The 27281-nt window shown below is 36.4% G+C and overlaps 1 protein-coding gene across 1 annotated transcript in view; it reads left to right on the plus strand.

The window, feature by feature from the left end:
* Window positions 1–27281, plus strand: part of VEGFC (vascular endothelial growth factor C) — an 82647-nt gene that overhangs the window by 49449 nt on the left and 5917 nt on the right. The window contains exons 2-5 of the mRNA XM_075028141.1: window positions 8982–9195; window positions 11198–11388; window positions 22213–22364; window positions 26976–27085. Of these exons, the coding sequence (XP_074884242.1) occupies window positions 8982–9195; window positions 11198–11388; window positions 22213–22364; window positions 26976–27085 (667 nt within the window). The remainder of the gene's footprint in view (window positions 1–8981; window positions 9196–11197; window positions 11389–22212; window positions 22365–26975; window positions 27086–27281) is intronic.

Here is a 27281-nt window from a genome sequence, read left to right on the forward strand (position 1 = left end):
TGGTGATCCAAAGAATGTTCCACACAGAATTTAGGATGGAACAGATTTCAAACCCAGATTATCAGGGTGAGCACAAGTGGGTGGTGGGTAGCAGGTCCTTTGCGTTGTGTACCTACCTCAGGCTAATGAAATTCAGATGATCTCTTTCTTTTGTCTGCATTAGTAAAGAACCTTCACATAAAATATTTGGGTAGTACTTTGACAACAAAAATAAAAGCTTCTTCTGGTATTTTGTTAATGAAATCTCATAATTTAATGCCTTTGTTAGCAAAGGCTTAGCTGTGTGATGTAGTAGTCTGGCGTGTTGCTTTGAGGTACCAAATATACTTTTTTTTAACGACTTGTGTAAAATGAACTGAAGAAACATGATGCTGAATAAAATAATCAGATAATACTATCATTTTAATGGCATACACTTAGAAACTCTAAAATTTAATTAAAAACACAGGCTTCTAAGAGCCATTATGTGTTCCCATTTTCATATATATAAAACTCGTTTGTAATAATTTAAAACAAAGATTTTGCAACTGGAATTGCTGTGTTACAACTTGCTTGTTATTCTTTAGCTTTTAAGTATTGTATTGTGTTTATAGCTGGAATATTTGTTGAAATAGGCAATGTGACAAGGTTGGTGGTCTTCTGATTAATATTTCTGTACAGATCTGTAAACTCTGCAAGGCTTGTTTAACAATACAGAAATCACGTCCTATTAGATTAAGACATTTGTTTAGGAATAAAGTTCAAGTTTTTCTTTGAAATTCAATTGATCTTGTTTCATGGCCTGAGAAATTATTTATTTTAAGAACCATTTCAAAAGTGTAGTTAATTCAAGAAATTGCTGTGACCTGTTGCTAAATATTTAGAACATGGATTAATTGCATTTGCTTAGGGCTTCAAATAGTGATTTTAAAAACTCAGTGAAAAGGAAGGTTACTTAGTAGTGAGAGAAATTATACAACAATGATAAGAGGTGATGTGTTCATGTAATCCTTCTGTCCTATGAGTAGCCACGCTGTTAGAAATTCAAGAATAAACAAGAGCATTGAATTGAAAACTAAATACTCTCATCACAGTGAGAACACACCATATGCTGTAGCCTACGTGTTCAGCATAACTCAGAAATGTTCTTAAGAATGTGCAATTTCTTATTCCAGCTCTTAGTGAAATCTTTTTGTATGTACCATTGACATGTAGAATAGAAAACATTACTTTAAAGCTGTACCTACTGCCTTTTTGAAGCCCATCACTTGACACGTGGCCAGAACTCATACTTCTCACCAACTAATTAGGGTCTAGGGTGCCTTTGCATGGCACACATACTGTGCTCAAGCAGTATCTCAGAATGGGCTGGCATTTAAATTAAAATGAAGGGGTTGTCCCTTACCTTTCCGCCTAGTAAGTCTGTTCTTGATACTAAGAAAGTTTTTAATTCTCACTGGCTGTGTTACAGCTGCTGAAGGGATGACAGGTAATTGCGGTGTTACCATGTTAATAGTTTTTGTTAAGAACTGTCTCCGTATTTGTTTGCTTTTACTGACAAAGCTGATGGCAGTTGCTAATAAAAGTAATGATAATACCAAAGAAAGGTCAGTAAAGACTGAAAATAAACAATCTTCTTATAAAGGCCTGGTAGTTTATTCTTGTGTACTGATTTTAATGAGAGAGTCTGACTGTTGGAGGGAAAACAGAAGGTCACAGGGTATTTTAAAAAACTAGCAATATTCAAACGATTAAACAAATTGCTTAACTGGAGTTTTATCTTTTTCTGAGAGAGTAAGATCTTACAACTAGAATTTTTAGCTGGAGTTCAATTTCTAAGTACTTAAGTTTTCTTTTCAGAATTGCATGCTTCGCTTTCCTCAGTGTTAGTTAAAAGTTGCATAAAAGTATTCAAAATGAGCTTACTGTTTTTATAACGTGTCAAATTCTACAGAACTGCCATGTGGCATCAATCCAGATGCCTTGTAGTCAGGGCACATGCAGTTGGCACCAGAGCGTCGCCGGCTGCAGTGGCTGTGTTGCAGAGGGCGCTGGTGTTCTCATGCTGCTCGCTGTCTCCTTTCTGGCGGATTGCTGTGTCTGTTAGCCACCTTGATAACCCAGCAGTCATCACAATGTTGTCCTTTATTTTTGCTTTACAAATTTTTTTTACTTACAAATGGTTTCCCCTTTCTTCTGGTCATGCACAGTGATCCTTGCATTTGTCACCACTGATCACTGTAGCTGCGGATGACCAAGAAAATAATACACAAATCTCATCTGGTACAGATTGCGCTGCCTGGTGTCTCCAAGATTTAATCAGATGTAAGCCTTTCGGCAGCAATAATCCAAATCCTTATTGATTCCCAATCTATTTGAAATGCTAGCTGGAAGCTTCAGTATGAGTCTGGGAATCAATTAAACAATCCAGATGCAGCTGCGCTTAGACAGCAAATGGTTATCCTACCAATTTCCATGACTGCTGTGCAGCCTTTGACCTTTAATTTGTGGGCTCGTGTAATGCGAGCTCCTGAATAGTGAATTGAGTCTATTGATAACAGGCTTGATTTTTGTATTTTATTTTGCAATTGTGACTTGCTGTATTCTTAGAAATAGTCTGCAGGGATTTATGAACACAAGTTGAAGACTACTGCTGTGGAACAATGCAAATTTCAAAGATCAGTCTGAAGTGCATGAAAACAAAACCCTTTCTGTTACTGTAACCTAGTTGTGAAATTGCTTCAGAAAAGGTCATAGATATTCAGTGTCTGGCTAAGGTGCTCCCAACCCTCTTTCTCAAAACTGCTTTCCATCATAGTCAGGAATGGTATTTGACACCTTTTCCCATGTCTGTGCACGCATTCATGCGTGTCTAGATTGTATGGATTTCTCCTGTGGCACTGGGGTATTACCATCTCTAATTGTATCAGATGCCATGTTACCTACAGCAGTGTCTTAATCACCCAGGCTCATAGAAACCTGGGAAAACTGCCCACCTAAGATGAGCTTCTAAGGAAACCAGGCAGCAGAGCAGGGAATTGCTCTAGAAAGCAGCTAGAAATATTTTTTTCCTCTCTTTCTGTGCTTCCCAGGGAAATCAGACTCAGATCAAAAAAGGGTATTTTCAGAAGTAATTCCCTTTGAATGGATGAAAGTACTGGCATTTTATTAGGGAAGGTTGAGAACCATTCAGGAATGCAGGTACTTGAGGAATAAGCACCAGCCAAGAAGTGTGTTTCAGAACCTCAGTAGCAGCTAAATGTTTCACTGAAGGACCTACATAAGTGCCTTTGTGCAAACCTGTAATCTTAGATATGTTTTTCAGCATTTTCTAAGAATATATAAATAAAATATTACCTGGAAGATGCTGACTTGCATAAAAATTGAATTTCCCTTAAAATGGAAATTTTACACTACCTACCTCAGCTTATATGCTTGTACTCATAAACAGGAGAGCAATATTAAACAATATAAGCCTGGAATGTTTTGCTAGCAGTTTATGCATCTCCTTTCCAAAACTGTTCCAGTCAAAAGAAAAAAAATGTAATGTATAACATAGAAATGAAACTCATAGCCAATGTCTTTTTCTTCCTTTTTAACAAATTCTCTTTCAAATCTCTCCTCAAACTCATTCATTTTTCCCTGCCTATCTGCTTTGTACATTCTCCCCCCGCCTTGTCCCTGCCATTTATTTGTTTTCTTTGCCTGGTGGTGTTATTGGTATTTAAAATGCCAGAATGAATACAGGTCACTTAAAGCATAATATAGTTCACACCATTGTATTTATTTTATACTTTTATTCTTACTTTTTATGTTTGTCTAATGTGCTTTGTAAGCTTTTTGGAACAGAGACCGATTCTAATCTCTCTGCTGTTCTCATGATGTTTTGATTTAGTTCAAATTAACTGCAGTGGTCTTACTACTTATGTAAAGTAACGTGAAATAAAAAATTATTCTGTAAGGCACTATTTTGTTACTATATTGAATGGTAACTTAAAAGATTGCAACTGCGGACAGTCATTCAGTTTTATTAGTGACAAATTGGTGCATGTGAGATCAAAATCAGGGCTAATCTAGCATGATCATAGAGGTGGACAAAAAAGTAGAACGTAATTCTTAACTATGGCTAAGATATTTAATTAGAATATTTTCTTTTTTTACTGTCACCAACTTCCAAAAAACTAGCACTGAAATACATGAAAATTGCAATAAAATATTATGCAAGTGAAGTGTTTATACAAACTTTTCTTTTGCAATATTTCCATTTGCTTGCACGCTGTTTCAACATTCGGATTTAACTACTTGATTTTTAATATATTTCAGTCAGTCAAATGCAGAATATAAGCATATTAAAATGGAGGGGATGTTATAGACAGCATTTTCCTATTAAGAATTGTCAACAAAATCCTTGAAAATGAAATGAGCTGACAACTATAGTCGGAGCAGATGCATAAAGTACTGTTACAGCACATTACACCATCAATTATGTGTCAAGCATGCTGCCAAATATTAAGTGTTCTGACCTTTGTTATTAATAATAGAGGCAGACAGTGGGGACATGTGAAAGACAAATAATGTAATGCGTGGAAAGTCTATTATGGATTTGATTTTGTTAATGGATGTAGAACCTATTTGGTATCCTGCCCCTGCCCTTGCAAGCTATAATTTTATTAAAAACTGGACATACCATGTAATGGGAAGCCACATTGTGAAAAACATACTTTGATAGAATTAAATGTACCTAAGTTAAATAAATAATAGTGAGAGCGCACTTGTCATCAAGCTTTACTGCTTTATTTATATGTGTATTTGTCATTTCCCCTGTTCCTCAGGAAATAGTGTGGAAGAAGTGAAATGAAGCAAGCTTGTCTTTAATGTATTCTGCATTCATTCTTGTATTTTTAAGTTGTTGTTTTGCTCAATATCATGTATCATCTTGTAGAGATTGGCTAGTCAAAGGTTTAGTTAACATCTTTCTCCAGAATATAGCTTCTAGCATTTTTAAGTGATCATGCAGGACAACATTGATAATCTGTAAAAATGAGAAAAACAGTGGAATGGCCAACCAACGGACAGAGATAAGCACTTATGAAGGGAGTGGTGGTGCTTTAAAAAAAAAAAAAAAAAAAAAGGCGGCACAAACTCCAACCCCTTAACTGACTCAAGAAGAAGAACCCTTTAACTGAGCAAAGAAAATAGAAGACATGGGACAGAGGAAACTCCTTCCTCTGCAGGCACAGATGGCACAATTTCCTGCTTCCTTCTCAGTGTAGAATATAGATCCCAGAATGTCTTGCCAGTAAAACGTTAAGTAGTTGGTCCAGGATTTCATGTGGAGTGCACTGCAACTGTTTATATGAAAATCGATGGATCGTTTACACTTATCAGAAAGCTTGCTTTGGTCCTAAAAGTTGTAGAATTTCTCTTATCACAATATTTGTTAACATTATATTACTTTCAGCCAATAGAACAATTTTTTTTTTTTCTTTTTAGTTTAAGATTACATTTGGGCTTAACTGGCTTGGTGACAGTAATTGCATCTACAAACTATCTCTTTAAACTTCAGTAATCTGGGTTTGCATAAGATTAATGAAAAATTAGAGCTCCTCTGATTTGTAGTAGATTTTTGTTGTCACTTTCTTTGTGTCTTGTCATAAATTCTAAATAGGTGTTGAAGTCTGGATTTCCACTGCAAAACCATTTTGAGGGTGGTTTTTTTTTCTGCCCTACACTAAAATCCAGTGCACAATTAAGAAGAAGCAAGGAATTTAAAATAAAATGTAGGGACCGAGACAGTATATTTTTGTGAAATTAACCAAAATTTGGACAACATAAAAAATTTTGCCAGACAACTATTACATTTACAGAAGCAGTTGCATTCCTCTCAAAAATTTCTAATCAACCAGAACTTAAGATTTCGTTTGATGTTCATGTCAACAATAAAGTTTGACTCTTGTACAAAATTAAATCACTCCACAAGCTCTTTACGTGTGTGTTCCTTTAAACAGTTTGACACAGATGAGAATAATTTGCTGCAGTTAAAAAATATATCAACTTACAGTGAATTTACCAGGATGAAATCAATGATCTGTGTCAAGGTAATATAGGAAACATATTGAAAAATCAACATATTTTTTCTATTTTATTTTTTTTCCTATCTGGACACCGCGTGTACTGTATTTAGTATAAATGTATGGATTTCCTTCTCCCTTTCTTGCTAAATCAGAAGAGGGGAGAGAACAAAGGCCTTCTAGTGATCAAGCTGGTTTTCCACAGCATATTTGTAAGTTTGAATTGAAGTCATCGGTACAAGCAAATGGCTTTATTAAACTAAGCACAAAATAATTCAGATGCAAGAATGATGATTCATTTTTTAAAAAAAATTAATTCTATATATCCGCCTCAGAAATTGTTTTCTTTTTGTTCATATTAAGTGACCACTTCATGTAGTAGGCACATGCCACTCTGGCCCATAGAATATCCAGGAAGAAATGCAGTTGAAAACAGTACTGTATTAAATTTGATACAATACTTTATTAAGCCACTACTTTTTTCATGTTTTGACTTTTGTTCATACATATTTTATACGTGTATATCAGATTTTCTGTCCAGCTGGAAAGACGTGGCTTGATTTCCTGACCAAAGAGGATTTTATCAACACACAGTATTTCTAACAAATATAACATCTTTCCTGCTCCATACCCTGCCTTCTTATCAACTAAGTAATTTTGAGTTTCAGTACTTACTTTTCTGTCAATCTAGGCCTGTACTTTGAATATCTGAAATAGCAATAGCCAACATTTTGCCCAGGCTTTCAAGGGATTCATGGAAGGTTGGTGAACCTTTGGTTGGACTCCCTTTCCACGTCACCCCCACGATCTGCTAGGGCCTCCTAGGATCACCTACTGGATGCCTAAACACGGTTTCCATTCTGTGCCTTTTCCACGATGGACTGGCACCCAGCCTCGTGACGGGATACACGCGCCGGCCGCCTCCGCACCGAGACCTCCCACGCTGTAGGTGTTCCCACCACGTGGCAGACGGGCATCTGCCACGCTGGCGTTCGCTGCGCTGCTGCAGCGACCCGCTTCCCGATACTCAAGGGGCACGTGCCGCAGCACCCTCGGGAAACAGTCTGGCAGGGAGGAGGCTACTCCAACCCTGCTCTTTTCACCTCTCGGGAGAGATGAAAACAAGCAGACGGTGGCTGAATGAATTGTTTGTTCAGCTTGGGTTTTTGTCTGTGACTTACTGATTGGGAACCTGCAAGGAGAGCAGGGGTGGTGGGGAGCACGATGCCCCGTGTTGCCAACAAATTTGAAGGCAAGGCCCCAAGATACCACTTGCTGGGTGGCTTGGGTAAGAGATGACCCTTCCTATGGAGGCAAGGAAAGAGATGAAGTCCCGAATGACTGTGTTTCTGAGACCGATAGCTTGATTGTTGAAATCTCCCAGGACAAAGTAGTGTGTCGTGACGCTGTGGTTTAGTGAGGCTTTAGTGAAAACATGTTTTTTAACATCATAACACTTCGACGTAGAAAATGACTTTGAAATCTGTGTTAGCTTCGGCTTCTGTGTTTAACTGTACTTAGGGAGATGAGTTCTGTGAATCTGCCTTGCCCTGAGGCATTTCTCCTGTATTTGACAGCTGATAAGGAAGTGGATGCAACAGCATGTGCCATTTTGTACTCTTTTAGTTGTTTGTGAGACAAGGAGCAGTTTTGTTTGAGGTGAGCTGGTTCAGAACTGGTTGTTTTACTTGTGTAATGTTCAAAATCACTGAATTGAAAGAACTTATTTTTTGTTAGTAGTGGAGTTTGATAAGGAAACTCAAATTTCAATTTCTATAGTTTCACATTTCTGGTTTTAGACACAGGTTTTACACTGTTACAGCCTGGTGTTTTTTGGACTAGAGCAACAGTTTTGCAGTAAACTTTACAGAGTCTGCAGCGAGTTGCTAGACACTTTTTACAGAGTCTACCTCTATATTTTGTGTCTCATACTGCCATCTAAGGGCCACGTAGGCTGAGAAAGTGGCTAAAGGTTCTTCAGTATTTTTCTTTCTCCTTACTGCCCTTCCCTTTGGGAAGTCAGCAGTTCATGGATGAGAAGGGTGGGCAGGGAATAACAGGAGTCCTTTGATGCAGTATATTGTTTCATCTAAGAGGACAGAAGAATCTTTCAGATAAGTGAGAAATTAGAATGTAAATTTGAATTGTAGTCTTTCCGAAAAATGCAATTGCAATGAGTTTGCGTAAAAGCCAGCAAATAAGAACGCGATATTACAGGATTTGAGGCTACTCTTCAAACAAGAAGTTAAGGAGTGTAGTGCTTAAAGTCCTAAAGAGTTTCAGTTGAAACTCTTAGCAGTGATGGAGTGTGCAGTTCAGATTCTCTTAAAGGTACCAAAGTCCTTGACTCATACTGATTTAAGGATTAATGCTTTATAACAGGACTTGCTTATTAACATTTCCCCTAAAAAAGGTACAAAATAACATGAATTATTTTCTTCTTTTTTCAAATTTAACCGTTTTTGCATTTCTGGTTGTTTCAATTTTCCTGGACTAAGGGAAAATGGGCAAAAATTTGGTGTGACTTTGAGAGTATGTGATATTAAATAACATGAACATCATGTAAATGTTTTGGGGTTTAAGTATTCAAAATTTTATCATAAAAACTTTTCTTTCCAGGATAAAAATGCCTTCTCTTTTTTTTTCAATATATAAATCTTCAAATTGTACTGGTATAGGCTTAATTCTATAGCTCCTTTCTCAAACAGATGTTTTCAGCTACAGGTGTGATAAAGAATTAGTGGGAGAAGCAAAACATTTCAATATTTGTCAATATAGTACTGTTGGCACTGACTGACAAAAGCTGTTTTTATAATGAGGACCCCTTTGAGCACAACTTTATTTTACAATGTATGAGTTGTTTTTCAGGCTAGTTTCCAGCAAACCTTGTGTAATAGAGAAAGTAATTAATCTTGCATGTTACTTTGACAGGCTCATGCAAGCAAAGACCTGGAAGAGCAGTTGCGGTCTGTGTCCAGTGTGGATGAACTCATGACAGTACTTTACCCAGAATACTGGAAAATGTTCAAATGTCAGTTGAGGAAAGGAGGTTGGCAACACAACAGGGAACACTCCAGCTTTGACACAAGATCAGATGATTCCCTGAAATTTGCTGCAGCACACTATAATGCAGAGATCCTGAAAAGTAAGTACAGGACACAAAATATGTTCTAACACACAATAAATAAAAATTAAAATCCGAAGGCTTCTCACTTGTGTCAAAAATATTTTAAAAACTAAGCATTGTCAGTAAACCAACCTCAGCAGTTTGATCTGATGTCATGTCTATAATATAAAAATCTTTGAGAGTCAACCTTCCCATAATGAAATAAATTGCTCCGCAAATGTATTTTTGGTACATCCATTGTAAGAAAGATATAGACTGCTTTCTCAGCTCAGTAGGTGCAGGAAGTTAAGTGTTTATCTTCAGGTATAAGGAATTCTGCTTTGTAGAGGTTGTAACAATTTTGCAGAAAGCAGAGAGGGCACTAATAGTTGGATTCATTGAACTGTTTCTGCTCATTTTCTGCAATTACGTCACAGATGGTAATGCTTTCTTCTCTTACACGTTATTGCTTTAGGATGCTAAATAATCCACTTGTAGATTTTTCCTGTTACAAGAGGGCAGTTGTCATGATCTTACGCTCAAATCAGAAAAAAAACAGCTTTCAAACCAGTATGTCAATACCCCTTAGCGTTTCAGATGGCCTGGATATAAATATATTAGCTTACAGTTGAAGGAAGCGCTTGCAGGCAGAAAAACACAGGTATTTATAGCAGGAGGTGTATTTTTTTATGTGATATTGGAAATCATGTACCTTAATGGAGACTTTAAGGTACACATTAGGTGAAATTTCCGTTTTTGCGGAATAGCCTACCAAAAACTGGCACCAAGAGAGACTAAAGGAGCCTGTACAACTGCAAGTGTTATGGCTGTTTAGAGTAAGATTGTATTTGGTAAAAGGCTGTATGACACGATGTAAAATGTTTGCCCAAATTTGTGTGGATAATCTGTGCACAAATGTCACTTTCAGATTAAATCATATGGAGTATATAATTGCTAAATAATAACCTTTTGCTTTAAGTTATACTCTTGCAGCTAACAAGGTAAACTTATTCAAACTAATTTCATGTTAAGTGTGTAGGCATCAAATTTAATGTTTCTACTATATAGTATACAAGTGAAGTACTGTGTGGAACCAGTTAAAATTACTTTGCAGAGATGGGCAGTACTTCTTTAGATTTCACTCAAGGTGAGACTAACCTCAGACATAGGAGGAAGGACATGTACAGCTTTAGCTGCTGGCCAGCAGGTTGAGGGAGGTGATTCTTCCCATCTATTCCACCTTCATGAGACCCCACCTGGAGTATTGCGTTCAGCTCTGGGGCCCCCAGCATCAGAAGGACATGGACCTGTTGAATTGAGTCCGGAGGAGGGCCACAAAGGTGATCAGGGGGCTGGAGCACCTCTCCTATGAAGACAGGCTGAGAGAGTTGGGGTGGTTCAGCCTGGAGAAAAGAAGGCTCCGGGGAGACCTTAGAGGAGCCTTCCAGTACCTAAAGGGGGCCTATAAGAAAGATGGGGACAAAGATTTTAGCAGGGCCTGTTGCGATAGAACAAGGGGTAATGGTTTTAAACTAAACAAGGATAGATTTAGACTAGATATAAGGAAGACATTTTTTACAGTGAGGTTGGTGAAACACTGGAATAGGTTGTCCAGAGAAGTGGTAGATGCCCCATCCTTGAAAACACTCAAGGTCAGGTTGGATGGGGCTCTGAGCAACCTGATCTAGTTGAGGATGTCCCAGCTCATTGCAGGGGCAGTGGACTAGATGAACTTTAAACACAAACCGTTCTATAATTCTATGATTCTGTGTCATAAGATCTGCCCAACCTTGTTAGGTTCCCTCTTAGCTACACTGTGACTTTTCTTCTCCATGACAATATGTCACATCTCTATGAAGAAATAAAATTAGCTAGACGTTAACACAGAGAGATGTGTATGACACTGAATAAAGGGTGTTGACTCTAGTAATGCATATTCTGGTTCTAAACTTAAAAAAAAAAACTCTACTAATTTACTGCAGGAGAGTATTGTTTTTAAACAGTTACTTTATAACATATGAAATTCCCTGTAACTTGGCAGGTATTGATACTGAATGGAGAAAAACTCAGTGCATGCCACGTGAAGTGTGTGTGGATGTGGGAAAAGAGTTTGGAGCAACTACAAACACCTTCTTTAAACCCCCATGTGTATCCATCTACAGATGTGGAGGTTGCTGCAACAGTGAAGGACTCCAGTGTATGAATATCAGCACAAATTACATCAGCAAGACAGTAAGTTCTCACTCCGTGCTCCTTGCAAATCCATTTGTGATCATGCATATTTTAAACCTTTTTATTGCTACTATAAGGAAGGAAAAAAATCAGTTCCAGAATACATAGGAAAAACAGCTGAAAAGACTACTGTCTGGAAGAAGGTGGTTAACGCTCTTTTCCCTCAAATATATTCTTTCTTTTTTTCTGGGGGGGGGGCAGGGAAGAGAGAAAAATAAGTAGTAAATTATGATGTCCTGTTCTCAGTTTTGAGATTATCCATGAAACTTAATTCTATGCTTTTTCTTGCATCTACCATTTGCCTGCTGTATGAGGCAAGCACTCTCTGGAAAACTATCCTGTAATTTTATTAGTGAAGACTGTTTTAGAACATGGGCAGACAGGATACATGTTGCAAATAAAGACTTTTAGGAACTGAACTTTACTGTATTAATGTACCTATTAATTTTATTTTAATGCATCTTCCTCAGGTGTATGTGTGGTTTTGATTCCTCAAGTTGAGGGCTAGTGATCAGGAGTGTGCAGAGATTATGCGTTGAGCCTGTGAGCTGCCTTTGAAGGGAACACAGGCACACATTATTCTATTTTAAGTAGCTATTACAATTATCACAATTATCTTACAACATTTCCCTCAAAAATAATGTAAAAATAGTCACACTTCAAAATATCTGCCGGGGTATTTTGCTTTTATTACAGTATTTGGTAGGGTTTTTGTTGGTTGTGGCCTTTTTTGCTTTTTACCTCATCTTTCTGATACTTCGAAGAAAACTAATTTTAGCATAAATCCTGCTTCCTTTTTCAACTAGATTCATCTAGCTGAAAATGCAGTACATATTTATAAGGAAGATACACAACTGTATAGCCAAATATAAAATAGTAGCCCATGGAAATGTCATTTCTTTATCATGAAGTTTCTGAGTGCTCTGAGCCTTCTTGAGAGGGTATTAGGAAAAGGGGTCATGAAGAAAACAGAAAAAAACCAACTCATTTTTTTTACTACATTTTCTGTCCTCATTTCTCACCAAATCTGTCTGTCTGAAATGGTATATTCTACCAAGAATTTTCAATCCTAAATTTAAGCTAGTGGTAGACAGCCACACAGCACAGGAATAATGTAACTCAGATAGCTTAAACAACGAAAACTACAACACTGATTTTGTTCAAGCCCATAGTAATTCCCACAAACAGCTGTCCTAATTCCAGTTGCTTGAAAGATGCAAATATAATTTTCATGTTACAAACTAAGAAATATGACTCTTTTTTTTTTTTTCTTTTTTTTTTTTTTTTGGCTTGTATTTGTAAAGTTTAGCTTACTGGAATAAAGGATGATCTAGTTACAGAGAGTTGTTCCATTTAGCACAGATTTCCTGGTCTTTCAGCACCATGTCAGTTTGGGGTAAATAATCCTTTTCTATTCATCTTTCTGTTCATATCTGTTGAGTGAAGTAATTTTTTTTTTTTTTTTTTTTTTGCTAGTAGAAAATGTTTAGTACTGAGTTTCTTTTTTAAGTTCTTGATGTCATTGGTGGTAAGATGGTATAGGATTAGTTAAAAGATTTGAGAGACTCTGAAAAGGAAAATTTTAAAGGACTTCTCAGAAAGAAGAAAGAGGCAATAGCATTGTTTTGTTTTCTTAACTATTCTGTAAAAGCAAGCAATTTAATCTCTGAGTTTTCTGTCTTGCTTCTGCTTTCCAGTTTTATCTGGTCCTTGACAGAATGCAGTTTTTAAAAAAACCTTAATAAAGGAAGAGAGCTATAGCTATATCTCTTCATCTGTCATCATCTCAAATCTTTTTAAAGTTATGTGACCACAGCTTACCCTATATCAGATGAGAATTAGGAAGAAAAAAGTATTGGATTCAAGACCCTTCTGTGGAATTCAGGTACCCTACACACCTATTTTCGCTACTGTTTTCCTTTTATTTCCTGAATGAAATGAGGACAAATGGTTAGTAACCAGGCATCTTCTGTTTTTTCATAAGTCACCATTTTTGTAGCTTTACTTTTGGTGCATAAACTCTGTAAGATAACTTCATATTGTTCATCCTGCAGAAAAAGTACTTAATGGGAAATTAACTTTTCAGCTGGAGGTCTTACTGTGAGGGCAAGCTCTGGCATTGGTTCCAGACATTAAAATCTAAAGAAAGTTGATATCAGCTTTCATCAAAATTAATTTAAAAGAGCTAAGCATAGAAATTATTTTTATGGGGAGCAAATCGATTGCCAGGAGAATGGACTAGGTCAGATGTTCCCAGACTGACTTGTGGAACACTGTGGTGGTCCAGAGAGAGGTCAATAGTTCTCTAGTTTGGGCTGTGTTCCTCCTTTCCAGCTACTTAACTTTATTAAGAGAAAAATAGAGAAGTATTCTGCTTTGCTTTTAATACCGTTTTTTCCACAAAGACTGTTTCTGTAGTTGCTGAGTGGTGTTTATACAATCATGATTGGGATATGAGACAATTTTTTAATTAAGATGTGGTATGAGGTCTGTGAAAACATTTGAGGACCCCCTAGGCTAAATCATAAAATGCAGTAGATCTATTTTTTTGTTTTATCCGTGGCATTGCAATAGCCCAACTTTGTAGGGTGGTAGCTTGTCTAATGAAGGTCTGTGTGGAAGGTGGTTGGTTGGGTTTTAGTTTTGTGGTGCGGTTGTGTTGGTTTTATCTCTAATTCATTATTATTCAAACATCTGTTCTCTCTTTCCATGACATGAGTAATTCAAAAGCAGTTAAAAGATTGGAACTACCTGGTGCAGCAACAGCCTGTCCCTCAGCTGTACTTTTTTTATGCCCCACCTATAGGTACTTGCTTATAGGTTGAAGGGAAGCAGTGAGAAGATGTCAGAGCCATCTCATTCCATTATTCCTCTTGCCTGGTGGGATGGACAGTTTTTTGGCTTCTTTCAGATCATTTGATGTAAAGGTCCTAAATCTTCTTGTTTCATGGTTACAGTAATAGTCCCTCAAGGGAAAATGTCTTTCCAAGCAGTTTGAAATTAGATTTAGAGGAACTTTTCTCACAGGAAACAAGTTAAGAGCTTGAAATTGTTTGCCATATTTGAGATGTACATGGTGTTCCTTTACACAATTTGGAGATGCATATGTCACAAGAATTTTCGGTCGTTTTGAGCTTTACCATTTATGCCTTTTCCCATGCATTTTTCTATATTAAACAGACTGACGATTGTAGTGATATAGTAGGTACTATTAATAGTGGGAGATATATCAGTATAATTTCCAAATGTTTTTTGTTAAAATTTCGGGGGAGAAGTGATTCAAATATAGAAAGATAGAATAAGAACCCAAGCATATTAAACAGATATGAAATGTATTATATCAGATAAGTTACTAATTCTTGTATCACACATAAGCCTTGAAATACTGTGTTTTCAGAAAAGTTAGGTAGTAAAATAAATAATGATGATGTACCATTTTTCAAATAGCTTATTTTCATTCTTTCCAGTATAGAGATGTTCAGACTTTTGAAAACAGTCTTATATCCCTAACTTAAAAATCTCTCTAGACACAATGTGCTCTGTTACACTGGTTATATTTGGCCAGCCTTACTGACACTTTAGGAAGTGCAAAGATCACAAGTGATGGAAACTGAGAGTCAATCAATTTAAGGGAAACTTGCCAAAATAAACCACAGTCCATTCAGAAGAACATGGTGTAGTTAATGTAAATCTGGGAAAAAAAATCATACATAAATCCTATGTTTGAAAAGTATCTAGAATGATAAGCTTCCCTCATCGTGGTACAAAAATAACAGGTTTGATTATTTTATATTTCGGAAGTTAGTGATCATAATAATAATTTTATGTGTGCTGGTACAATGGATTTTGGCACATGTGATAATAGTGATGAATAAATTAATTTAGCCACTGAAGCAAAGAAATACTTTGTATAGAAATCAACAGTTTTTCTGGAAAGCATGGCATGAAGTCCTTCTAGTCTAAAGAAGGAGCTATCAACACAGTGGATCAAAAATACATGCCTTTCTAAGGATCAGTGAGGAGGAATATATGGGAAATTTTTTTTTACAGGAATTCTGATAGTGCTGGAAATTTTTTTTTACAGGAATTCTGATAGCGCTTTTGGTCAAGCATTCAGAGATTCCTGTCTGCTGTTAGATTTGTTGTTGTTGTTGTTTGGGGTTTTTTTGGGGTTTGGGGTTTTTTTTTTGTTAAAGGTTAAAATCCTGCTGAGCTCTAGGTTGTGGACCAGACTCTGGTCCCACCCTTGTTTCTGTTCTCCACGCCAGTTCTATAAATGGCTAAAGGAAGAGCACTGCCAGTGTGGGAACTGAAAAGAGCCTACTACAGGGTGGTCTGTGGGACCACGCAGCTCTGGCCTGGAAGCTCTGGCAAGCATGGCTGAAAAAATAACAAGGTTGAGAAGACAGGGGACTGGTGCACTTGGCATCACAGTAATTGCAGGTTGTGGAGTACCAAAGTCTAAGTCTGGTTGGGTGAGCGTTTCAGGACACCTTTGCCCAGTGTCCTCTTGCTGTGCTTCTCACCTGAGAAGTACAGTACAGATCATATGCACTGATCTTCAAGGATTTAAAGAACTGAGGTGTAAAAGAACGAAAATCCAGGGAAAAAATTTGTTTGTAAGTTGCACACATGATTGTAAAAGTTATTACGATTATTCACTTATCTTTGTATTAGTCTGAAAAGTTCTTTAATTATATACCTGTCCGTCCTGGGAGGCAGGAAATACAAGCATATGAAGCTGACATTTGGGTCTGTAGGATATGCTGCCTTTTAATTTTGGCTGGTGCAGTGGAACAAAGGTTAATTATTAAGCCTAAAATACACCTTATTACAGATTGTGTAATCCAAATGTATGAAGAAAAATGACCTTCCTTCATTTTTTAAGATGAAAGTTTCAAGTTTGGCTAGGTTGAAAGATAGATATAAAGTCATCTTGGTAATGGTCAGTGGGAACTACAGAAAATACATATCCTCAAAAAAGGATTAAAAAAAAATGTCCTGCAACCAAAACTCGTTTTTAAAACAGGTAGTTTAAAACAACATATAGTACCAATGACTGTCATGGTTTTAGCACACAATTTCCATTTAAGGCATTTACTGTACAAGGCTCTTGAATTTTTTCATGACAGAGAAAAATGGGGAAAAAACATTTATAGTCACACATAATCTTGTTCAATGGTAAACAACTCTCATTTAAGTAGCCCAATAGTAAGATTATCCAACATACTCCATTATAAACTCTATTGTCATTGTCAGCCTAATTCTGCTGTTCTTTAACAATAAGGGTTGAAATTTTCTCTGCCAGATGCCTGCCTCAGCTTGATGTGTTGTTTTTACTTTTCAGTTTTTTGCTTCAAAGCAAAAGTGGTAGTACTGCTTTTTCTTAGACCAGAGTGAGAAAGAAGTGTATATGGCTTTACCGTTAAAAATCCGGATTTTGTTTTTTATCTGAAAAAAAATGTTCATGTTCCCTTATCTTAGGTAAAGGATATGATACTTGTTTGTTTATATTTGGCAAGTGTGGGGTTTTTACCTTTGAGACAATCTGTATACTTCTGAATGTTAAAAAAAAAGACCTAGGAGGCAAATGGAACTGTTGGGAGACTTGAATTTATTTGTAACTAGAAGACTTTATAACTTGGGGCTGAACAAAAATCTGATGCAGTTCAGATCTAGGCACCTAAATCCCACCTTCTAGGGAGAGCCCATCGCTGATACACCCACCTTTGTCTTGTTGGGAAGGAAGAAACCTGGTTGATCCACAAGTAGCTGGGACAAGATGTGCATGTGTCAGAATGCTAAAAATTATGCTAAGGAGCCCAAAAAGAGGGAAGGGAAATCAAGCTTTGTGGGCTGGCTGAAAGGGAAACTTTGGTTGGGCTGAAATGAGGGGAGGTTAGCATGGAGAATCGTCATATTGGGTGAAGACCTACGGAGACAAGGGCTGAACACAGTACTTTGAAGAGAAATATTAGAAATGGTGAGAAAGACTGGAAAACCTGCCGTCTGGTTGTCTGTGACAAAACAGACTTAGACTGGCTGAATGGCATGTGTTAAGTTCTTGTGAAATGCATTAACTGTGTATGGTTTTCAACTGTTCCTTTAGTGACATAGAACTTCCATTAGTATGTGTTATATGCTGGGATTAACAGTGTGTTACTCTCTTATGTTTACGATACCAGCTTCTGTGAAAGAGGTTAGGACAGAGCTTAACTGTGATTTTGTGTGGTTTAATTTGGGGTTTTTTTCTCTGTTATATATAATATTTTTTAGTTATGCTATCACATACTGCTTCAGTTGTTCTTTTCCACTGGTTTCCTAACACTGCAGAGTTGGTAGTACAAATGTACAGGACAGCACGGGCAAGTTGAGTCCTAATTTTTTTCTTTTAACTTTTGAGTATTTTTCCTCTAACTCTAGCAGTACTCATTTAATGTACTTTAATTTGCGGTTTAATGTACTGTAATTACTAACATTTTTTTGAAAACTGCAAGCAATAGAAGCTCTCCACTTTGAAGAAACTGTCCTAATTCCTACTCCTGTCAGATCTCGTGTTCTTCTGGGGACTGAAGGTCATTCTTTGCAGTCTTTAGTCCTGAATGTTTGTCTTTAGGCATTGATCCCTGAAGAACAGACCTGCAGGAAATGTCTTTTCCCTATTTCCTGTAGTGTGAGTTAGTCTGATTTTTACTACGATTTGAATTTTGGAAGGAGGAGAAGATTTCGGCCTCTGAGAATACAGTAAAACCAATCCTTTACTGAAAGAGGGATCAGACAGAAATATAAGCCATCTGATCTCCAAGAAGAGGTACCCATTTGGGCAACGTGGGTACCAGCAATAGTACCTACAACCAGCAATGTTGCCAGAAAAGAAGGTAGTCAAGAACCAGCCTCACACACAGATGTTATGGTTTCTATTTCTCATAGAAATATCCTTTCTAGGTACTGAAATTTGGCTGTTACATGTTGCCAACATGCCCTGTAGTGACAATAGATGTTGAGCTTATTGTTCTATTGGATGAGGAAGATGAGGAACAAATAAATTAGCAGTTAGGAAAACCAGAAAGCGTTACACAAGGTCAGATCTTACCTAATTTGAAATTATTTATTAAGATAATGCAAACCTAGCTTATGTATATTGAGAGTTTATTCACTTATGTGTAAATAGCTTCATTGGATTTAGAGATGCTGCTATCACAGCTGAGAGCAGAATATAGATTTTCTTTAGAATGGATCTTATTTTAAAATGCCAGAGATTATTTAAACTGAATTATTCTGAATATTAAATACATTTTCTATAACAGACTACTTTTCAAGAATTTATTTCTTGTGAAATCTCTGCTTGATATATTTTCATGATCAGAAGAGAAGAATAAATATCTCCTTTTTCAGCATGCATCAGAATATAGTATCCTAATAGCATGTACAGGCAATAGTGTAGGAAGAACAAATCAATAATTCCAACCCCAGTATTTCACTTCCATCATTTCCATTAATGAAAATAGATCTGGTTCATATTCTTAAGCACTTTCTAAAAGTGAAGGCTAGAAATGTAATACCAAATATAATATAATCTCTAACATAAATAGTTAGCTTAGTTTTTTTGACTTTATGTATAAGCAGTGGCTACTATTGGGTGATGTAAAATACATTGCTATTAAGAGAATTTAGTTGAACAGACTGAAGGTAATTCAGTGATGTCAAGGAAGCCAGTCTACCTTTACATTGTTTAACTAGGCTTTTTTTGCATTGCACAACTGAAGTGTTGATTCACCGTTTAAATGGAAGAATAAATGTAGATTAAGATAATTCACGTTCACCATCATTGCCGCTTACAATTGGTATGTCTCAGGTGTTTTAGTGAAATTTCTCTCAGTGCGTGCCTGAAGCCAAACAGGAGGACAGCTGGGCTGACAGGGACCTCTTTTAGGTGGTTTGGAATTGTAGCAACAGTCTTACACTGCCATCTCCAGCAGTCTGGAGTCTGCTACGCTTTACAGCATGGCAAGCTGATCTACTCCAACAGCAGAGGAAGAACAGAACATGCCCTTTTTTCTAGTCAGCTACAGTTTGGTCCACACAAAGAATCCTACTTATCTTCAGTTTCTAAGTTTTCTCAGTTCCCCCTACAGTGGGTTTTTACCTTCAGCTTTGGAAAAGCAAGTTCATAATGTAAGAGAGCAGAGAAAACAAGATTCTCTTTTTGTGTGTAATATTGTAATTAAGTCCATACTCTTTGTTCTGCCCCTCAATTCATATATGTCTTTTAAGAATCAGTTTTCATACAAGTTATCTAATACAGTAAAGGCTTTTGCATCTGTAGATTCTTAGCTCTCCAGATTTTCAGAGGCCTCAACAGTTGGGCTGTCCTTCTCAATGCGCAACTTGTTTAAAAAAAAGATACAAGTCTTGAAGCATATGTAGGTGAGTTTTGTTATCTGATTAAAGATCAGTATTTAAAAAAACAGATAATCGAACTCAGCATGTATTTTCTCAAATCTGTACTGTATGCAGAAATGAAAGCTATTTTTCATAAACATGGTCCTTTCTGTCTCTTTATCTACAACACCACCTTCCTCCTCTTCATTTTCCTGGTTAGTTTGTGCATCATAAAAAAAACTATGATGGCCTTCAAGTAGGTGGATATTTTTAAAAGAAATGAATAAGTACATAAAGCTATTTTCATATAAACTATTAATATGAAAATGATAACTCTGTGTTATGATTATTGCTCTTTTGGGATGAGGCATCTTGGTAAGAATGCCTTTTGTGATTAATTTAAAGGAGCTTTTATAATAGATGAGGGTAAAGGAGCCAATATTGGTTTGGAAGCCAAAAAGGATTATAAGTATAATAAAATGTTGATTAGAAAGTCTCTTTCCAGAAGCCTGTGTTGAACTTAGTGAAAACCCTGGAGGTATGTCTGGTGATAATTAGGCATTCATTTTATTGGTACCAAACTTTAAACTAGACGTGGACTTGTGCCCTTATCTTATTAATGACTCCAGATCACAATTTTAAGAAGCGTTACTTATTTTGCAGCTGGAGCAAGAATCCAAATGTTAATATGCTTTGGCTAGAAGTCACTCTAACAAGAGAAACTCTTTTCATGGTGGCTCCCTAGATGGATAGGTTTTTTTCATCAGTATTTGAAAGATGCAGGAAACTATTTTCTGTTTTTGTTTTCCTTCTACAGAAGTAAACATATACCAGTTTGCATTTTTAGATTGTAGTGAAGAAAAAAACCCCACATTTAAAACTAATATAGGGGATGTGGTACTTTCTGCAGCAAAAATAATAGCATTGTAATTTTCTGTAACAGAGTAAAATGCAAATATAATACTTTTGCCATTTCTGTTCCTTTATGATGACACTCCCAATGTTAAACTTTTTAAAGATCTAGTTACTCAATAATGTCAAAATTTGTTTTGTAAAACAGAAAATATCTATCAGAGTTGATGCTTTATACAATTTAAAGTTGCATAGGTTAGGTATACGAATAGTATGAGCTTTATTGTTGGCTGTGCAAGTGCCTTTTTACCTGTGGGTGCTTGGTGAATACATCCCATACCGCTGCACATGCATGCTTGTTAGTACTCAGTCTCACTTGTGTACTTCCGTGCAAGGTACTGTTTTCGGGACATCCTGTAGATGTACTTCATATTTTGAATAATTTAAAATTACCAATATTTTGATTATATTTGCATGCTGCCTATATGCCATACTATAAAGTTATTGATTATAAAAAAAGCCTTGAAGATAGATCTCAGCTAAAAATTAAAGTTTTGTTATACAGTCTCATCAACTGAAACTAGAATAATAACCAACGACAATGTTTTTAAAGATAGTAAAGTCCCCAGAAGATCCAGGAATATTCTTGAATATGCTTGGAAAAGTGACTAAACACCTAAAAGGCAACAGTGCACTATTATCTTATTAAAAATACTACCAAAATAGATTTTTTTAAGACATTGACCTAAAGTATTTGCCCTAACTATTGAGATTTGAGTCTTACAGTGAAACCTTCTTAGTCTGATAAAGTAGATGTCCTGAATTGAATACTGAAATGAGTCTGTCTGTTATCACATGTTCAGTTTTTCCACAAGGTATCACTTAAGTTGTCCTCTTCCACCCGTTGAACTACATTTCCCACTAAAATGAGGATTTTTTTCATTCACATACATTATTATTTTATTAATAGTGGCTATTTCTTAATGTCTTGGAAAAAAAATTACAGTTCAAGATGCATTCCATTAGGGTAACCCTATAACTTGCATTGATACAAATACTGGAAAGTCAAAAACATCGTATGCTGCAGTTCAAAACTTGTTCATCCAGAAATGTTTTAATCCGAGTCCAATATGTTGCTGTTTTACGCAAGCTTTTGTAATGGTGCAACTGATATATTAGGTTGTAGCTTACCCCCTTTTTAAACTATTCTTGTTTTCCAACTTTGAAGCACCTTCCAAATGTTACATTTTAGATTTTTTAAAAGGCTGCCAATTTGAAGTCATTTCCTCTAGAAAAATGAGTTCTTTGTACATTTTTGTCTTTTAACAGTAGTTTAAATGTTATACCAAGCAAACAGGCACGTAACAGGGTTTAACACTAAAAACATTAATTGTCATGCCATAGCTATTGTATTCATTTTGCACATAATGATTATTTAGCAGTATAATTGAATATGCCACTGCATGATGGTAGAGAACAAAAACCTAAACTTAAATTCCTTATAGCTTTTTTGTATGTCCTTATATTACTTTTAGTTGTACTGTTACTGACCTATAAAAAAAGTGCTTTGCTTTGGTTTCCCTTTTATAGTTGTTTGAGATCACAGTGCCTCTTTCTCATGGCCCCAAACCTGTAACCGTCAGTTTTGCCAATCACACGTCCTGCCGATGCATGTCGAAGTTGGATGTTTACAGACAAGTTCATTCTATCATAAGACGTTCTTTGCCAGCAACACAAACTCAGTAAGTATGAGACTTGTCTTTCCTTTCACATTATGAGCAAGCCTATGTACTTAGATTTAAAATATTGCTGGAAGGTTTCACAATTAAGATAGGTGAACTTATTAGGTCAACTACACATTAGTACTAGCAGAACGCATTTTGCAAAGGAGCTAATACTGGTTTACATGAAGAGAATGTTACTAAAGTAACATTATCCTTTTACCCAGTGGACAAATTGGGGCTAGATGGTTTAAAAATGAATAATGTTTGTGGGGTTTGTTTTGTGGAAGGAGCTACAATGCAACTGAGGCTTAAAGGAAACATCAATAAAAGCAACTTCTTAAAAAAAAAAAGTAATCAAGAAAAGCTAAAAATACTTACTTTTGCAAATAAGGAGTAGACAACATTTCTCTCTCAAACTGTCTTTTCCTATTTAAAATGCTGTTTAAAAAAGGCCTGGTTTTAGGGAATCTTTAACTACAAATCTTTTTGCACATCTTCGTATGCCAGAGGTCAAAACAAAACAGAATGGAAATGGAAAGCAAAGGGTTAATTGACAGTCCACAGAATTAGCATATTGATTTGGTGATTTTTGAATGAAAAAAAGTTACAGAAAAAATCTGGCACTGAAGCAAGTGTTATTAAAACCCTTTCCCTTCATTTTAGAAGACTGAGTGATGATTTCATGATGTATAAATATTTAGGAGGCCAAAAATAGGTAACAGACTAACAGTTGCTTTGTGGAAGAACCAATGACTAGAAGCTGAATGGGAATTAATTGTAGACATTTTTAATAAGGTGAGTAAATAGTGCAAAATGCCCAGAGGTATAAGCTAGGTCATTTTCTCTGTGTTTTCATTCAGTTAAAGTCTGGATGTTTTCTGACATGTTCCAGCTAAACACAGATTATATTCTATTTGAATTCAGTTGTTGAATTTATTCATCAAAATATGGATCATAAACAGTGGATTAGAAAAATATTAGGGAATAAATCTATTAATATCTTAATTATTTGCATAATTAACAGATTATAAAAATCAAAACCCAAGAGTCAATAATAAAGTCAAATTATGCTGACTGTTGGCAGCTTCTTAGTGCTTCCAGATTAAGAGCAGTAGCAATTATCAGTGCAAGGGTTTTTTCTAGCCAGGAAACAGCTATGTGTAGTTAGAGGGAAGTAAGCGTACAGATACAAGACTTTGACCAGCACTCACAGGTAGCTGGCTGTCCTGTGAGTAAGGAATCATGCTTCAACAAAGGTAAGGCAGAGTAGTACTGGGTGAGAATATATACAGGCCTTCTCTACTGTTAAGTACTGTCTTTAAGTTTAAAAATCTATGATTTTTTACAGTAAAATAGAAAACAAACAAACAAAAAAACACCAAAACAAACAAACAAAAAAAATAAAGTTGAGTGCTTCTAAATTATGGAAAGGAAAGATATTTTCATGTTCCTGGTGGGTGCCTGGATAGTTTTCAGAATCCCACTGGGTTTTTTTAATTTGTACTAAAGTTCTCAATTTCTTTTCAACTTCTTATTTTTCCTTAATGTTTTTTATTTATAGGTTTGAATGCTAGTGAAACTGTTGTAAAGCCAAAACTTGGAAATGTACTTTTTTGTCACAGTGGCAGCTCTGCATGTGCCCGTGTATTTATGTACATGCTCATTTTAACAGAAATACAGTAATGAGTTCCTTATGTATTACTGAAAAGAAAAGCCTAGGAGCATAATCTCTGGTTTTAGGGTAGTGTTGTGGTTTAACCCCAGCCAGCAACCAAGTACCATGCAGCCACTCGTTCGCTACCCCCACCCCAGTGGGATGGGGGAGCAAATGAAAAAAAAGTAAAACTTTTGGGTTGAGATAAAGACAGTTTAATAGGACAGAAAGGAATAAAATAATAATAATAATAGAAGGATTGTAATATACAAAACAAATGATGCACAATGCAAATTGCTCACCACTCACTGACCGATGCTGAGTTAGTCCCGAGCTGCGATTCCCCAGCCAACTCCCCCAGTTTATATACTGGGCATGACGTCAACATGGTATGGAATACCCCTTTGGCCAGTTTGGGTCAGCTGCCCTGGCTGTGTCCCCTCCTAACTTCTTGTGCCCCTCCAGCTTTCTTGCTGGCTGGGCATCAGAAGCTGAAAAATTCTTGACTTGGTCTAAACACTACTTAGCAACAACTGAAAACATCAGTGTGTTACTTCTAATGCTGAACCCAAAACATAGCACTATACCAGCTACTAGGAAGAAAATTAGCTCTGTCCCAGCTGAAACCGGGACAGGTAGTAACACTTGGGATCTAATAAGAATTCAAGGCTGGATTATACCATGATTCACAGGCACATGTTAGAAAGAAGCGAGAAATGACATGTAAGATAGAATACAAATAGTCAGATTTTTTTTTTATATAAAATATATCGTCTGTACAACGATTCTTTATTCTGAGAATTAAGGTCGAGGTCTTTGCCTGTTCTCCTGCTTTTTTCCTTTTTTCCTTCTAAAAAGTAGTATCTACTTCTACATACTGTCGGAGCTAAGGCATGTCAGTTCATGTTAACCAGTGTTTCAGAGTACCTCCAGGATTAATGGTATCTTAAGTTGTACTCTTCTCTGTTTATATAGAATGTCATCAAAATGTGCAAGTGAGTTAGAAAGTTGTCACTGTATTTTAGAAGTTTAGCAATTGGGGGGGGGCTGTAGGAGCAGAGGGGCCTTCAATATACATAATTCAGATCAAATCTCTGTGATGACCTTTTTTCCCCCATGGTCTGTAGGTAGGCACAGAGCTGATAAGCGTATATTAGATGTAGTTTGGATGTATGTTGTACACATTAAGTATTTCCCTCTCTTGTGCATTATCTATTCTGACACTGACAGGTAACAAGTTAGCATGCTGATTTTTTTGGTGGTGGTTTGTTTTGGGTTTTTTTGGTTGAGTTGACAATGATTTGGAAAGAGGTAGTGAAATTTTCTGCAAAGTGGTTTTGCCTCTGATTTTTTTTCCTAGCCTTCCTGAACTTTCCTAAAATGATACAATAAGTCATTTTAAAATTTCAGCCACATCGCCCATTAATTTTCTGCACTAGCAACCAGAGGAGAATTTGTAAACAAGCAGTTCCAGTTCCTTTTGCTGTGTGTGTCTCCAACCCTGATGCTGAAATATCATACATAACATTCTCTTCAAGTTCTAGTAACTCGGGTTTTGTATCAGCATTGTCTTCTCAAGGGTTCATGTGCGCTTGGTGTTTCCTTCATACTGTCACCTTGGCTTTCTTCTGTAGTTAAACATTCCCAGCTAGAGCCAGGCTGCTCCAGGTGTGAGTTGGTTTTTTTGTTTCATTTTTTTTTTAAACAGAATACAATAATATGCCTGTAGATTATCCTTACCATTTCTCAAGCAGAATCAGGAGGCAGGGAAAAGGACATATGTGCCAAGTGAGAGAGCAAGAGTGAGATCATTAGCAGAATGAAATCAGGAAATGCCAGCTTGATAAAACATGAGGTGATGCAGGGTGATGTTAAACTACAGCAGTCTTTACAAGCAAAGAGTCGTTTCATGTGGTGAAGGGGAGTGGTATACTTGAATGATGATCACGGAAGAATGCCCCAGCACCTGCATTTTTGAATGCATGAGTAATGGTGCTCAGGGGAATGAAAAGTGCTTAAAATGTGTAATATATCTGCTGCCTTAACAGATGAGGATTTTAGACATACTACAGAAACAATGAATAAATGACACAGCCTGACACAGGATGCACGAAGTTAGGCATGACTTGTTAAAAGTTGTAATGTCACCTGTGGTGATAAAGAAATTGCAAGCAAGGAAGATGAGATAATACACATAAATATTCTATCTGTGGTGCACCTACTAGCTATAAGTTCAGTCATTCTTTAAAAAGGCACCAGCTGCTGTTCGGATTTTTTGCTTTATTTGGTATTCCTACCTGCCTGCAAAACTCTGGCAGGTAAGGAGCACTAAACTGTTAAATTGTTTATTGTCTTTCATTTCTAAAGTGAAGAGGCATCACTGCTGAAGTCCAAATCTTTAGATTCAAGAAAGCTGTCCAGGATTTGAGTGGCTCATGAGAAAGAGTCAGTTAAAGGCACGTAACTTGTACATGAAGAGGAAGGGAATCTGAGAAGCTGATCTTATTTTAGAAATTAGAGTTTTGTCTACAGTATTCATTCAGAAACTACTGTCAGCTGTCTTCTGACATCTGTGTGTGTGAAAACGTTTTTGTACTTCAAAAGACAACGTAGAAAACTATGCCTGTTACTACCTATGCGGTATTATACTGGTCTATTTACTGTATGAGGCTTACGTTCAAGGGTTAGATCTGTTTCCAAACTACATTAGGAAGGTACAAATATCAGCTTCTAGAAGTTAGAGCTAAAATTTGAAATGTGAGCACGTATCTTCAACAAGTGGCTGAAGATTCCTGTAGTGAGGAGAACCTTAATTAGTAACAGATCTGATAGGACCTAAAAATAAGATTATGAATGAGCTGAAGCTCTTAGAAAAGTTTTTATAATGGAGGGAAACAAAAGCAATCAGCACCTAATATTTTTTTTTTCCCTTGAGTTCTTTTGGTAGTAAATCAACAGTATATTTCATTCCACAGGTGTCATGTGGCAAACAAGACCTGTCCAAAAAATCATATTTGGAATAATCAAATTTGCAGATGTTTGGCGCAGCATGATTTTGGCTTCTCTTCTCACCTTGGAGATCCTGGTAAGCAGTTTTGCTTAAAGGATTAAATATAGTTCCATGTTTTGATTTACCTAAAGGAGAAATTAAAAACATGAAAAGTAAATAGTTGAATCTTTTTTCCTTATTGATACTATTACTGGTTGTTGCCTGTCTTTTGACATATGCTTGTTCTTAAAACATCTTAAAAGGTATGAATTTGTTATCATTTCTTCACTTA

The sequence above is a fragment of the Buteo buteo genome, chromosome 1, assembly GCF_964188355.1.
Source record: "Buteo buteo chromosome 1, bButBut1.hap1.1, whole genome shotgun sequence".
NCBI classification, from domain to species: domain Eukaryota; kingdom Metazoa; phylum Chordata; class Aves; order Accipitriformes; family Accipitridae; genus Buteo; species Buteo buteo.